Source organism: Leuresthes tenuis, unplaced genomic scaffold (genome assembly GCF_036924035.1).
Source record: "Leuresthes tenuis unplaced genomic scaffold, fLeuTen1.0.hap1 SCAF_14, whole genome shotgun sequence".
Taxonomy (NCBI): domain Eukaryota; kingdom Metazoa; phylum Chordata; class Actinopteri; order Atheriniformes; family Atherinopsidae; genus Leuresthes; species Leuresthes tenuis.
Genome location: NW_027325368.1, coordinates 7,481,895 through 7,498,594, shown reverse-complemented (window position 1 = coordinate 7,498,594; position 16,700 = coordinate 7,481,895). Strand labels below are relative to the sequence as shown.

Sequence of the window (16,700 nt, the reverse complement as noted above, 5' to 3'; positions counted from 1 at the left end):
GTCTTAAAGGTTCTTGGCCTAATAGGACCATAAATCTTTAGCTCTTAAAGTTGACACAGACGGTGCCTCTTTGGTTTCTGGCTGATTAGTTGAGATCATTGTGTGCCTGTAGGTTAGAGACGTTCGGTTAGGATTAAAACGCCTCTGTTGGCTACAGTTACATTACCTAAACAAAATCAGATGTTATACATACTGTGTGTATCATCTTATTGCTGTCTGTTCAGTTTAGAAGATCTCCAGATGTGTGCAGTTGTCTGCTATTGAAACTCTGCGCTATCTGCCTTATTGCCTATCCTATTACAGTAAATTTAGAAAACCTTCCTCCCACAGTGATCATCTGCATCGCCTAAACTGTGATGCATCTTGGAATGAAGAAATTTCCACTTTGTTTGCTGATAAGTTTTATTTCAGATATCAGAAATGAAAAACTCGAGATTTTGCACATATAGTGTAGACATCCATAATTCCCTCTCTTCATTCTGAAAATGTGATTGTGGACATTTTAAATTGTATTTGATGTAGAGTAATTGGAACTCTGATGCTGTGTTTTAACATATAAATAAGTAAGAAACTCATCATCTCAGACTGACATAATGTATGTCTGTCATTCTCTGTCATAGTCACATTTAATAGAATTTAATTATTCTGGCAGATAGAATATAATTCTGATGAGGAAATGCTGTTATTGACACTTTGAAATATAAATGTGGAGGCTCAATGGATGTTAGAATGATAGATAGATACTTTATTAATGCAGAGGGAAATTCAGTGGCATTTCTGAAAATGTTCCTATCAATAAAACTCTGTACTTTACTATAATTACACTTTCTGGTCGCAGTGTGAAACGTGAATATCCATGATAAATAAAAAGTAGAAATTATATTTAACTTTTAATTATAAGTACCAATAATTGTCACTAATCACTCGCCCTGCAGATTTTGGATTCTTGCGACTCCCCCCTTTCTAAAAATAAAGTTAAGTGGCTTTTGACAGAGTAGAGGAGATGCATTGATCGATTCCACTTCTGTTTATCTTTCATCACATGTTCAAAATTAGCATTTTTATTGGATGCAGAGAATTTCTCCTCAAGATTACAAACTAGCTGTTTTGCAGTTATACATTTCTTACTCAAAATTGGACAAATTCCATTCTGTTTTTTTAATTTTTTTATCTCTGAATAATTCAGGCCCCAAAATGACGTGGACAATGGTATCTAATCTATCTAGTATCTAATAGTGATGCACATCAGCATCGGCCAATATTCGGTTTGTTAACTCTAATCGGCCTATTTATAAATTGGGTGACATCGAGTGACAGCAGCGGCCGACATTACCTGCTGTGTCCTGGTTGTGTTGCGCTGACTATGTCATGATACTGACAGATTTCTGTACATTTCATTTTGTTTGGCCGTGTAAGCAGAGAGAAATCGAGTGCTTTAACAAGCTGAAAAAGCCATTTGTAAGTATTCGAAAAGTAACTTCTTATATGAAAGGTTACAAATAAATGTTTTAAATTCATAGAATTTGCGCCCAAATAAAGATGGTAGCTAAAATACTTCAGTATTGTTTTTTGTTCTGCATATTTCTTAGATTTTGTGGCATTAAAGAGAAAGTGAGAAAAATAATCCGTATCGCCCTTCAGCAATTGGCCCAGAGTTTCATTATCTGCTCATCCTCAGTAAGTAACTCATCAGAGTTAACTTGAAAGAACCACTTTGGTACAACTTGGACACAATGTACTTTTTAGCACCGAACTGATCCTTTTTCAGCTATTTGGCCAGGCTACTAATCTGCAAGGAAAAGTATGGAACAGTGTCTTCCTCCCTAACATGATCGTACTGTATTGTGGTTCTGATCATCTGTAGGTTGTGCACAGAGAGGACAGGCTTACAGAAACACCAGGAGATGCTGTGTATTTGTGTAGAAACACCTAACTACAGATATGAAATAAACTCTTTGAGTGTTGAAGTTGGCTAGTTTGAAACATTGCATCGATGTTTGTCAGGTTTTTATAAAAGCTTGTGCTCTGTGAGGGGGGGGGGTATTGGAGCTCAATAAAAAAAGTGGTGAGTGGGTTACAGAAAGGATGCATTTTATGCATCACAAAATAATCTGTTTTTATTTTTGTCTTTTCTTGCTGAGTGTGGTGAATGGTGCAATGGAGTAATTCTGGTGATGAAATCATTATCAAAAACATTGTTTTATCTGGAGGGAAAAAGGTGTGTATTTGCAGCAGATTGCACTGCTAATCGTACACGCTGACAGAGAGCCGTTTGTGTCTTATAGTCACGTGAACGAAGAGGTGCAGAGTGAGGTGTACTCTTATGTTGACCAGCTGCCCGTGTCTGAGATCATCCATCAGGTAAGAGACCCATGCAAACACTGGTTGGGTCACTCAAACCCACCCTCATGTTTTTTATGCGCAGGCTGTGTTATCTGCAGTGTGCCCAAGCTCGTCCATGCACGACTGGAACTGTCATAGTTAGAAATTAATACAAAAATATATAAATGGCTAAATAAATAAGCTTATATGCTCATGCTAAAATGGATTAAAAAAAGAAATGTTTGCACAATTCATTCTCGTAAGCATTTCTCCTTCAATATGCACATTAGGGGGCGGTGAGTGGCAAAATAACATTAACATTAAAATGAAAGCTGAAAAATGTATTATTTTTGTACAAATGATTTTGTTTTTTAATTTTATTAGCATTTATGATCACAAACGTATTTATTTAGCCATTTATAGTTTTTTGGGGTTATGACGGTTTCAGACCTCCTCGCTTGTCCTTGATTTTGACACAGAGCAGAAAGTTCGGGGCAATATCCACCAACAGATGTCTTTGTGCCGTTTCCATGGTGACAGATCTAAGTGTGAAATGTAACTGCCTCCTGGTTTCGGTGTGTAGGGGCCACCGTGAAATCTGACAGAATGGATAGGCATGTCTGTGGCGATGAATTGTGCATTCACCTCATTCCCAAATGGATTGAGGCTTTCAGTCAGGTCGACCTTCACAAATGAACACCTCTTCCTCCTCGATCCACCTTTAGAGCATGTGCTCTGCATCCAAAATAGCTGTTTTTTGGTCCTGTATCACTATTATAAGATGTTTCCAGGCCAGCAGGCCATTAATGAGGCCATTAAAAAGACAAAAAGCAGCAGCAGCAGCAATTTTTGCCAAAGATAAGTCAACAGCAGATATTCTCTTACATTTGAAGCTCAGCTGTCTCTCAGCAGCTCAGGTTTAAAGTGCAGAGCTATCGCAATAATATCAGCTTGTGCACTGTAGTTTTCTTTTCTTCAGGCTGGGGGTTGGGGGTTTAATTGTGATGGATTTCACCTGCCCATCTGTACTTTGTAAAAATGATAGACCTTATGTTTTCCTCTGGGTTTAATGCCCTGCATGTCTACACAAGAATGTTTGATAATCAGAAATTCAGCATTCAGTAAATCAGAAGTTAAAGCATCTACAAAGGCTTCGCATGTATTATTCCCAAAGTGAAATCAACAAAGATTTGAACAATTTTTGTGTCCACTTCCTTTGTGTTCCATTAGATCCATGGCTCTCAAACTGTGGCACGTGAGCTCCTTCGAGCAGTACACAGAAAAACTGATATCAGCCCTTTAACAAGTTTAACTAATACTTTAACTTTCAAATGTGGTGTTTGTTTGAATTTGTTCTGATATGTTCTTAGCATACAGGTGTTTCTTGAGGTCTTGTGTGTGTGTGTGTGTGTAGTGTGTGTGTGTGTGTGTAGTGTGTGTGTGTGTGTGTGTCAGACAGACACTTAATAGGGACTTTGTTTTGAAATTGTCATCAGTTGTGATGTTGGTAGCAGGAGAGCTAAATGTTTTCAGAGATGCTACAACTCACCCAACACTCCAACAAAGAGCAGTCTCTCCCTTCAACACCACGCTGAAGTGTCCATCGTATGTGTACAAACATAAGGTCAACGCACCAGCAGAACATGCTGAAATAAAAGGTCGGAACAAAGCACAATCTGTTATCAGGGTTTGCTTTAGATTAGATCAGCTCTTCACCCAACCTGTCCACGTCAGTCCGGCAGTGACACAACTACTCCCTTTCATTTGAGTAGAAAAGATGGGAATTGGGAGGAATAAACATAAAAAATGCTGCATTATAGAATGTCATCTGAAATATTTAAAAGATTTTTTTCTTTATTGAACTATATCAATGCAACTACCAACTCGGCTTTATTTCATAGCCAAATTTATTCAATAAGTTAACTCATTCTGTTATGTTAACGTAGAATAAAAGCCAACATAAATAAATATTTCAGTTAATACAGTTGTATTAATATGGCCAATGTACTCTTTTTAATAGAATTTGATGAGCCACACAAGCTAAAAACAGTTCTAACATATTCCTCCATTTGTCATTTACCTTCTATACCTCAGAGTGCCAATTTTCTGTGGTGCTGATTGTTATATTGTGGTGTAGAGTGTATAACTGTCTTATACGCATTTCCTTTTCAGTCAGCTTTGCTGAAGTTTCCCATCTATTGGCATGTAATCAGACTACGGTACATTGTAGAGGTGTGGATAACAGCAGAGCAACCATCAGTGTTATTCCTCAACTCCTTGTCTTTGTGTCTGGCACACTGCTTTTCTAAATGAAGATCAGTCCAGCTGTGGGCATGCTCAGTTGGTGTTGTTACAAATATTTAGGAAGCTTGTGGTTGGCCACAGACTGACCCGATGGACCCTTGCAGACAGGTGAGGATGACGAAATCTACATCACACAGGCCTCAAGGCCAAGTAGATTTAGAAACTCTAAACTCTGGACCACAGTCGGGATCAAACAGCCAAACTCCCGCTCACTACTGTCCGAGCCAGCCTGACCTGACCGAGGCCTTCACCTCATGCCTGTCGGTGAGATCACAGTTCTCATGAGAATTTAAACTGGTCTCGATTATTGCATTTGATGTTGTTGCTGCTTGTGGTAACTCCATACTAATATTATTACGGGGCCAACTGAGTAGAACCTGTGTGCAGTGTGAGGCCAAACCTGACGGGACTGCATGCGCACAACATAACAAAAACATGAACCCGAGTTTGACTTTGAGGTTTGAAAATGCCTTCAGACAACTCAGGAGGTGGCAGAACACTGAACAGCCCGAGATCCAGCAGGCAGACACTAACACAGGAATGCTAATGTTGATTGTAACTATAGTATTCCTGGAATAGTCAGCACTTGCAGGTTCAATTTTGTTGATCTGAAAATGCAGAAGCTCTAACAGTTAGTCTGTTTTAAAGCAGTATAAAGCGACTTTGACAACAGATCTCAAGATCTTTGTTGCAGTATTTTAAAAATCAAATGGGTTTCCCTTCTGATTTCAGTGTTATGATCCATACAGTAAGTTGTGCCTCCAAGGGATTTTGACTTGGAATTAAAACACAAACAGAGTTTTGTCTTCGATTCAATTTTTGATGGTTAAAATGTTACACTTTTTTTATTGTCTTCTAATTGTATAAACACAAGTAATCTCAGTTTCTGAACTGATGCCACATTTCAAATCGGGCTTTTCCATTTTAAAGCCTGAGCACAGAAATAAAGCTGACCGCAGGACTGAGTCCTGTCAGAACTTTACTGAGAGTCATGATGGGAAACAGCGGCGGTCTGCCCCAGTGGGGGATATTTGCTCGGGACTGCCTAAAAAGGCCTGTAAATATTGAGAATCGTCAGATCTGCTGCATGCTGTTCATAAGAGTTTCTCATAAACTGTTTGCTTCTATGGATTGAAAATGATGATCACACAATTGAAAACTTGCACAATAACTCACACAAACACACCCCATTAAGTCTCCTCCATCTGCTACTTGGCTCTATATCTTGCTCACTCCCTCTTTGCCCCCCCCCCTGCTCATTTTCAGTTTCTGATGTTTTTCTGTCTTTCTCATATTTCTTTTTACCCCGTATTTTTTAGAAAAAGTGCATCCACACATGCAGCACACAAACACACTCTGCAACCCAACGACCCCTGGCAGGGATTTCGATTATCGGCTGGAGCCCCTGCTGGGTTGAAGATGGGAGTTCTGACAAACTGAGTCATCTCTCTCCTTCACCGTAGTCCATCTGCACTGCAGCAGAATGACCAATGTCTATCAAGCCCATTGACAGCGCTGCTCTATTTGATTAGCTGTCATACAGGGTGCAGCATTCTCTGAGATATCTTTGTTTTCATGCTGCTGTTGTTGCTGATCAGAAATCTCATCTGAAGATCAAGATAAGATTGAACCTCAGACAACAGACCTATTCTGGTCTCTTTGACTGTCTTCTATAAAACACACAGTGGATGCACAGGACCTGTTATATGGAGGGAAAACTAACTTTGTGTAATTCGTACATGTGATGACTTGATTAATGCCTCGTCATTGAAGGTGATGAAAGTGTGAGTCCTTTCGTACTGCCACCTTCTCTGTAAAACGTCACGTATCTCACTCTCTTGCCAGCGTCTAATCACAATATGTTCAGTTCTGGAAATAACTCTTGTCTCTCTCTTATTTTTCTTATTTTTTAGTCTCTTGTGTATTGTACTCCCTCGCCCCTTCCCTCGCTGCTGTGGTCTCTGGCGTCAAATTGTTATTTGTTCTTTTGCCAGCTTGACGCCACCCCATATGGCTCCAGAGAATTGAAAATGGAAACAGTGAAAATTAATGCTTCGCCTCCCTCACATTGCTCGCCAAATCCTCCTACCCTCACTCAGCCTGCAACAATGTCACTTCTGAAAACGTGCATGTTAGGATTATTTGGATCACAGGCCAAACCCAATCTGTGTCTGTTTAATGTAATATCAGCTGGGATTTGCTTTGATGCTCTGAAATTCTGCTGTATATTGTCTAGAAAAGCAAAACATGTTTCACGAGTGAATAATACACCCAATGCTTTGACTGTCTCAGCATTTACTGGAGGCATAAATGTCAAGGCAAGACAGTGGAGTGTCCCAGCAGTGCACAGTGGCGAATGTTCCTTCATCCGGTTCTGCACAACATAAATTCTCTGTCGTTTTGTCCTTGGAGTGCGAGTGTTTGACAAGGTGCTTCGGACTTCCCTCCTGACCATTAGCATCACGCATATCCATGTTAATTAGCTCGAATCAATCAGATGAGGAGCCATTAATTGATTTTTACAGGTGAATTGAATACACAACAGTGTGTGTGTGTGTGTGTGTGCGCGTGTGGGTGGCGGTGGTGGTGGTGGTGGTGGGGGGGACTGCTTCAGCGTAGGTTCCTGTCTTTGATGCCGGGATGTGAATAGTTCTATTGGTGAAGGTCAGCGAACATTCATTACCTTTCTGCTCTCTCATCTTGGTGGTTAGTGGCTTTATCCCCTGCCTCCCTCATGTTTGCTTTTCCTAATTTAAAAAAGATGCTATTTTTTTTTCTTTTGATAGAGAGAAAACTTACATAAATGTCAAAAACAAATGAGGGAAGAAAGTTTTTCAGAAAATCCTGTTTTTAAAGAGGCCATTTTCAATCTTTTTGTAAAAGCCACCCTAGATATTCATTGGCTAAAGTATTCAGTAAGTAAGTATAAAAACAGCCAGATGATACCAGTACAAATGGAATTTTCCAACATTGACAGCCATTGACATTCTGCTTTGGTTTATTGGCACCGATCTCAGGGTGCTTAACAAATTGGATTTTGAGAAGAATCTGTTGGCCTTATTGTCACGGATTAAGTTTAAAGGCCAAACACCAGAGCACCACTGTGGCATATCTCTGTTTTAAGCCAAATTAAATAAGAAGAGCCCAGTAACTGAGAGGTGGTTATTTGTCAGATTTGCTGCAGAAGCTGGCAGTCAAAGGAGCTAATAGCAGTGACCTAAAACCATAAAATGATCAATGGATGGAATAATAAAGGAAATACATTACTGATCTACAGTCAAACAGTTTAAAGGGGAGTGAGCACAGTTTAAATTGTACTTAGAAAACAGGGAGTTTGTTGCAAACAAGAGACAAGGATGACAAGTGCACAGCAAAATGATCATTTATTGGAAGAAAAGGAAGGTTTAGTTGCATGTTTTTTCCATTCTAACATGAGCAGTGATGTGGCTTTCTCTTAGACTGGAGTTGATTTGTCTTAGTCTGAGGGAAATGAAGCATCCACCAAATGTTTTTGCACTGGCATCCTCACAACCATCATTACTGGTGAACTTCTCCGACTGTGTTGAGAGGGGCAGTGTGCTCATCATCTCTGCCACCATGGGTTTCCCCAGAGAGAGCTCACTACCCACAGGGGGGGAGTCTGTGTAACCACCTCACTCCCTGGTTAGACAGGAAGCTGAGAAGACTATGCGTTATAGTTCTGCTGCTAGCTTCCATCTTTCAAATTCTTCTCCAGCGTCACTCCCGAGAGGAGAGAATAATGACTGTTCCCTGGTTCATGGGGACAAAGGGCTGTTTTCTCAGCCGTTTCAATGCTCAAGCAATTAAATGTTCAACAAAGAAAAGATAAAAAGTCATTCTTTAGCAGCTTTTTAAAAATGTATTTTCCATGTTCTTCTCAATAAAATCACCTCTATAATTCTAATACAAACAATTCCTTTCCAAGCTATTTTAAATGAAGTTGTTATGTTTAGATTTAAGATAATTTTTCATGTGCCATGCAGCCCTGCTTCACACATTAGTTCATATCCAAAAGCAGCAGCACTTCCTCCCATATGAGCATCAGCATATGAGGTCACTCTTTGGCCAGTTTTGTTCTTTTACCCTAAATACACATTTAGTGTTTCTGTACTCAAACCGAGGCTCCGAAATGCCCGAATGTTTTGCAATATGTAGGTCATACCAGCTGATATAGCAGTCTTAATGATGTGTTGATATAGATAGAATCAAATCTAATCTATCGATGTGGTCTGGCATCCAGTCCTAATGGAGTAGATAATTGCAGTTGGTACTAATTGTTACTCTCTAATAATTTTTTGCTGATTAAATATATAATTAATATGAAACAATTAAAAGTGGCATGCAGATTTTTTTATTATTGATCCAGCTACATATTTTATGACAAAATAAATGACTAAGTGAAAACAGTATTTAGTTTATTAGATTTAATCTGGTGAAAATGTATATCACCATCTTTCATCTGACTGTTATCTGAAAATGGCTTCTTCTGTTTTGCTCTTTTCTCACTTTCCTCTTGACATCTGCTTTTCTTTCTGCGGCCTGTGCTGATGTGGCCACTTGTCACACTCGATCCATCTCCCTTTGCTCTTCTTTATCTCAGGAGCTTCCACACACACGCATCTATAAATGTACACCCACTAAGAGTCACAGTCACACACACCTGTGCTTACTACCGTCTCAGAGGTCAGCTGCCCCCGCTGGCCACATGCTCCCAGTCGTCTCTTATTAACATGCTGCTTCGGGCTCAGCCTCGTCCTCCAGATGTGTAACACTCGGCTCCTCTTCTTGTCTTCCTGCTGGCCAGTGGACTGCAGATGAAAGAAACCCAACTCACATGTTGTTATGCTTGATTCTGAGAGCAGAAAAAGCCAGCGTTTGTGCATGTTTTTGCTGCATTTATGCTGTTTGAAGTAAGTGACCACGTGACGGGGGTCTGAAGTGGTGCATCAGTATTCATGTGATTTTGTAAATGTCTCAGGGGGAGAGATCCCTCTGTTTGACCAGAAAACATCCAAGAAGATGTCTCAAGCCATTTGGCAATTTCACTTTCGATTTGAGTAGATCCCACTGTTTTAGCTAAACTAGGACAGACAAGTCCACATTGATCAGAAGGTCCTGGTATTTATGCACGGGAAGGGAATTGAATTATCGACTAAGTACGTCCAACCCTGCAATGCCTTGGACTGTGTGAGAAGATGTTCAAGACATTCTGCCCCTTTTAACTTTATAGCGGGATATCTTCGTACACGCAAGTAAAGCTGAACACAGCTCGGTCTAGAAATGCTTTGAGTAACCGCGTTGACGTTCAGTATTTGTAACGGGCAGAAACACAAAAATATGTGAATCAGAGCAGCTTTATTGGGAATTTGGCTGTATTAATATTCACTTACAATTGACTGTTTTTACAAGAAAGACGCCTCATTCGACTAGAGTTTAGCGCATGCATGTAGGAGGGATCTGGTCACCAACTGCATTATTCTGTGGGTGTCACTCTGCTTTTGAGAAGCCCGACTATGAACTTTTGGTCAGATTAACGTGTGTGTATGCATTTCAAAAGTCCATTTTTGGTTGGAAAAACACAACAATTAGTTTATGTTTTTTAGTATCATGTAAATATCCTCAGTTTAATTTTCACAAAACAAAAAACATAGAATAGCTACAGGGTGCCTCCTACACAGAAGCTGATTTTGGTGTAATCAGTCATTTACCATAGTTTGAGGATAGATCCTCTTTCACACAAAAGGATAGTTTGTCTGTTGTGTTAGTTTAATTTAGTATTAAAGAAATAAAGAAAATCTCAAATCTATGCAAATATAAAGACTTCAAATCTTAAACTGTTGGCAAAAAAAAAAATTTGAAAATGAAAAATAATCCATTATGATAGAATAAAAGACTAAAAATTAAAGTATACCACAGGAGATTTATACATTGGGGTGTGACAATACAGAGAATACTGAAACAAACACCTAAGATCCCTCTCGCCACCTTTGCCTTTCTCTCATGAACAGAAGTGATAATGGGACATTTTAGAGAAGAGAAATGTTAAAAGTAAGGTTAAGTGCAGCAGCTTTATGCATGAAATTAAACATAAGCAAACAATGTAACGGCCTAACAGAGAAATGGAGGGATGTTGGAGGAACTCTAGGGACAATAAAGATTTAATAGCTGCGTTTTGAGATGAAATACCATTTATCTGAGAATCTGTTTTATGAGGAGGTCATTCTGTACAGCACAGATCTACATGAAATGACTTCTGTAACATATGTAATGGAATGCTATTTTTTTTCCCCTTCCAGAATCCCCTCAATGGGGTTGATTGATGGAAACTCGAGTGGAACTAATCATATTGATTAGTTATCAGCCTGGTGTGTTCCTCTTGCTTATCAAGCATGTAGAGCTACAGCATGATAGTTTAGTGAAAGTTGTGATTATTAGAGTTCATTCAGGTATGCTTCATAAGAGTGTTCATCATGGACAAATCAAGCTGCTTTCAAAGGAGCCCAATCAGCTGTTGTCTCAAAAAAGGGGTACGATTCAAAAATCTATGAACTGATTTGGAGAATTGATACATCCCTAGTTTATAGATTTCAAATAACAGCAATTGTGTCATCTGTGTAGACGACTACGTTGATTAAAAATAAAGGTTTTGAAGCCTGACGAGCCTTGAAAATGATGAGTCTTTGCACAGCCTGGCCTTCCTGTTTCACATATAATCTCTTCAGATACAGCCTTAATGTATTTAAAGCACCACAAAACATGGCGTTAGAGGCTATGACTAAAGTTGAGACCTTAAAACATCTATTTGTAATCTTTTTTTTAACGATTTTTACAATGATAAACTGTAGCTCAAAACTCATAAACTCCATCCGAATGTACTCCATCTTCTAGAGTGAAATGATGTTTTCAGGACTTTTTAATTCTGGGCTATTTTTGGACTAAACAGCCACTTTGATGTCTGTTGTTCTGATGTCAGACAACCGAGGCCAAAATCTGTTGCTTGAGATGTTTCCTGTAGTTTCTGTCAATCTCCCACAAAGCACCATTGATTGAGATGCTAAAAGCTTCCCTTTATAGTTTGAGCATCATTCTCTGTGCTGTTCACTGCAGTCAGTCTGTGTGTTGAAGCACTCTGTTCTTAGTTTCAGTCAGACACTGTTGAAGGATGTTGGTGCTGACAGAACATTTTCAGAGCTCTTCGAATTCGCCACAATTCATGTTCCAGACGCATTTTAAAGTCGATTCAAATGCTTTTTGTTAATCAGCCTACACAGTTTTCTCCAATGGAAAAAAAAGACACAGTGTAGTGTAGCTTTTACCTTAGTATGTACAGCCTTCATGGTGTGCTGGATTAAAGCAGCTTTGTCAGACTCATGTCTTTTGTTTGGCACACCTTTCCTTTTGAATGTTCCTCCTAATTCTTCCATTAATTGTGACACCCTACACAGACTGGTGTGTGTCTTCGGTATTATGTCCAGTGATTTCTGTCAGGCACAGCTCGACTGGTCACGTTGCATTTTGAGGAACCACTGAGAGATGTAGGATGCCAGTCTTTTGATTTGCTCTGTGGGAAAAGTGTCTATAAAGAGCATTAGATGAAGATGAGTCTGAAACACGACAAAGTGTGGAAAAACTGTGTGTAGTTTATACTTTGTCTTAAAGTTACCTGTAACTAACTGGCAGAGATGCACGTATCCTAATAGTTAGAAAAACCCACTGTGTAGCTGTCATTCCTACATTCATGTTAACTCTCTAACACTGATGCTGCACTGCTGCTCTCCAGGTCAGAATCAACATAAGTCTCCTTTTTTAATTGAATTTTTTGTGGTTCTCCTCAGAAAAACGATGTGATTAAAAGCAGAACATTAAAGCTCATGTGAATGCCACTTTAAATAAGCAGCTGTTAACCTCTGACTTGCAGCCCTGACTCTGTCTAACGGCACGGCTATCTACGAGCTCAGGTCTGACGTGGGCTGCCAACACTTTGCAGTCTCTGCTTTAGCATTCTGGATGGCAGTGGAACTCCATTGATTTGACTTGATTGAGCTGTTAAATAAATTTCAAGTCAGACGTAATCCAATTTTACTGCTGTCCTTAGCCCCTCTACATTGGAAATGGACAAAGTCATCATGCAACCTGGAGTTTGGATTGTAACAACAACCTTTAGAAAACAGTGCAGGTCACACAGGTTGCAGAGAAGCATGAGAACACAGGTACACACTTCCTGAGAATGAATTTCGATTCACTAAGACTTATTCAACTAATAAGAAAGTACAGTCATTTTTCCCAGGTGGAGCAAAAAAAGATTTAATAATGACTGTTCCAAAGGAGATTTCATGAAATGGACCAGGTGCAGTTTTTTGAAGATTCTTTATCATTCACTGGGGCCGAGCTCATCATCACCTCTTCTCTAAAGCGGAGATAAGGCTGCGTTGTGCTGCTGGAGCGCCGATGAAAAGCCTATTTGAGATTGAGCCATTGTTTAGCTTTGATTTGATTGGCTGATGGACAGAGTTTGCTCAGTAGTCAGCAGGGAGATTAAACTAAATATAACAGAGGAGTTCAAACGTTACAGTCTCAGCCAGTGTGTATTTTACGCTGCCAAAGACAGATTTCATTGGCATTTGGTGCCGACTGGGTGGTAATTTCAGTCACCAGACATATTCAGCACACGCCTCAGTATTGAATGTGCCAGCCTCTCATTTATATGTGCTGACAAATATAGCAGAGGACTCCATTCTCCATATGCCAATTCAGCAGTACTCGCCTCTTGTTTGAAGAGGAAATTCAGCAAAATATGAGACTGTCTATTTGAATGAAATTGCAAGGCAACTTCACTCTTTCAAAGCTTAAATGCTACCAATGAGACGTGAAGATTAGAGGAAATATTCTGCCTGCAAGGCAGTTTAACTTGCTACCCTCACTACTCCGATTATAATGTGGCGCTGTTAACAACTGTAAAGTATTCCAGCGTTTTAAATAGGGCTCTGCTAACGAGAAAGAAACAGGAATTTATTTAAGGTGAATTTTCACCTCGGTCAGACGAGTAATAGTTTTATTATTGTTTATTATATTATTATCATATTTGTTTTCGTCTTTTTTTTTCTTTCTGGAAAGGTCATGCTTAATTCAGCAAGATGATGCCAAACTGCATTCTGCACATAAAACAACATTATGTAAAAGAGTCCGGGTGCTGACAGAGGTGTCAACAGTATTCACATTCATTACCTAAGTAGAAGTATAAATATAGAGTTTAAAAAGACTTCTGTAGAAGTTGAAGTATCAACTTAAGCTTTTTACTCAAGAAGAAGTATAAAAGTACTGGCTTCAAAACTACTTAAAGTATAAAAGTAAAAGTAATGTAAAGAGGAAAAAAAGCCATCAGATGTTATGGGCCCTGCACCACAGGGGCCTATAGCGCACAAGACCTCTGGGTGCTAAACTGACCTGCCTGCAGTCCAGACCTGTCACCTGATGAAAACGATGTGTCGTGGGACATGATTGTTCAGATAAATCTGGTTCAGTATCCAACGGGCATCTTCTCAATATCTCACCGTAATGAATTATCAGCATGTTTTTCTTTGGAGCCTTTTTCATTCAACAGAACCTAATTATCTGTGCTAGAACTGTAATTCAAATCAGAAAGCATGTGATCAAAGTAAAAACGAGGACTGCGATGAGAAATCATTTGATGCCACATTTCAGTCCGCGGTGCTTTGTGTTCATTAACCTCGATGCTTCGCTCTGTTCACCAAGAAGCTGCTAATTCTGTGTTTTGCAGATAATGTATGGCTGTGAGGAGATGAGTGTACCTTCTTTAGTCATACAGTAAAAATGGTGTGCTGCAGAACCTTTGTGGTTGTTTGTTTTCACTTTTGTTACTGGTGGCATTGGATCCATGTGAAAATACAATTTAAAATGAATCCTGTGGCTGTGCCGTTGTGCACAAATGATGCTGGATGGACGAGGCTTTGGCACCGGGGTATTCTGTCAGATTTACGGTTAGCCTCTGCTGCAGCCAACATGGATGTCCTTCAGAAGAAGTAGTTGCACACTGGGGACTGTAGTAGCACTTGTGTAGTGGCTTTGGAGTACTGTACGGTGTGTAGGTTTTTTGCTTTGTGGGATGCCCGGCCTGACCGGTGATTCCCGATTGGAAGCTTGTATAGCGAGGGATAACAGAAATCTCTTCAGTGCATCCTTACAGCCCATCTACAGCTTTATCGGTGGCAGAGGAGTTTGGAAGATTTTTTAGAGGTTAAATCTCATCTCTCTGTGGAATATTGCCACCACATTAGCATATAAATGTGCTCCTTGTGAGATGCATGTTTAATATGAGCAAGATTTAAAAGTATAATCATACACAAAGTGATGATGTGGCAGTGAATGGGACAAACACAAGACAGGGGAGGTGTACTGATGAGCTCTACCACCCGCTTTCCTGTGTGAACCTTTGTGTTTGTGTACGTGAGACTGCAGATAGCGCACATAAAGTGTTTGAAGAGATAAAGTGAGTGTATGTGGGATTCTGTGCCTGCCTGCCTGTGTGAATGACAGAACAATCAGTGGTGGCCTCAACAGGAGAAATATACACACTATTACTAACCTGCAATCTCACCCCGTCCCCCTCTGTTTTCCCTCCTCCTCACCCCCCCCACCTCACCTCTCCTCACCTCTCCTCACCCGCCCTCCTGCAGAAACCAAAGCAGAAAGACTGGCATCCTCCTGATGGCTTCATCCTGGGCCTATGGACTTTAATCCTCCTGGTGTTTTTCAAGACGTACGGCGTCAAGCATCTCAAACACATCTTCTGAGGATTCAGCGTTTGCCCTGCTGGACATCTGAGGACATAAAGCTGAGGGGATATTAGGGGGACGGTGCTGTTGGTAGCAGGCTTATATTACTGAAAATGCAGAGATGTGCAGTACCGACGACTGGTTTGGTGAAAACTTTCTTTTTTTTACTGTTGGGATGATTGCTCTCTGCCCTTAAATGAAAACTTTGTTTGGTTTCAGATGTGCACCTTGCACCCATTTTACAACAACTTCTTGTGTTTCAGCATAGATATTTATTTGTTAGTCCAATGTTCTTTTTGTGAAGCCGATTCTCAGTTGTGTGAGGTTTAAAATGCAGTGAACTGAGCCTGCAGATAATTAAATTTATTTTGTGAGCGCGTTGCACTGCATATTTCAACAGCGGCTGCCTATTTGTTTAAGTGCTACTCGGAATGTCTGCTGGGTCAGAAAAGGAAAACACACAATGAGAGTGGGCTGATTGGCTGTGAGTGGGCTGTGGAGAGATTACTATTTAATGTCTCCCCTGTCCATATACATTACACTCTTTGACCGTTGTATCACGCTTATGACGGATAACAATCGCACATAATCCCATCTCGCTTGATGGACCCATCCACTTTCCTATTCAGTAAATTGCCCTCTCTGTGGAAACATCCATTAGCTTCACAGCCGTGTTCACAGCTGATTGTATTCTGCGTGATGGACAGCTTTTTCGTGGCTATTTTGCGTCTTGAGATTCAGGAGCAAAAAGCAAGTGAAAACTGTAATAGGCACTGGGCGTCCCAAACCAACCTCCTTTATGCTGTGACGTGCCCCCCCCTCACACGCACCCACACCTTGGCCTTTTCACCTTCCATAAGCACTCTGCATTCGACTCATTGTTTGTGGGGGAGTGGGTGACTGATGCTTGTGGTATATGGATTGAACCGGTCGTACTTTATCTTCGCTCCTTGGCATGAAGACCCGCCCATCGGCTGCCCGCTGCCAATCTCCCTCCCGGCTGAAATGGAAAATGGATGGAGTTGGAAATGAAACCATATGTATCAGAAGGCAGCTGCTGCGTCAGCCACTGTGTACCTTTTACATTATTTATGCAGCCCTTTTTTCTTTCCTTTTTCTTATTTTGTGAAATGTTTTTTCTTTCTGCTCCCTGTTCAAAAAAGGCAAGAGCAGCAGGCCTTTTATTTCCTCAATTGGAGGATTTTGATACCATGATTAAACATGAAACGATGAATGAAAAGAATAAATTTACATCCTTAA

The 16,700-nt window shown here is 40.2% G+C and overlaps 1 protein-coding gene across 2 annotated transcripts in view; it reads left to right on the top strand.

Moving 5' to 3' along the window:
* Positions 1-16,700, top strand: part of pigk (phosphatidylinositol glycan anchor biosynthesis, class K) — a 35,901-nt gene extending 19,201 nt beyond the window's left edge. For both annotated transcript variants that reach the window (XM_072363918.1, XM_072363917.1), the window contains exons 10-11: positions 2,286-2,361; positions 15,342-16,700. In XM_072363918.1, coding sequence (XP_072220019.1) covers positions 2,286-2,361; positions 15,342-15,458 — 193 coding nt within the window. In that variant the 3' untranslated portion in view covers positions 15,459-16,700. The remainder of the gene's footprint in view (positions 1-2,285; positions 2,362-15,341) is intronic.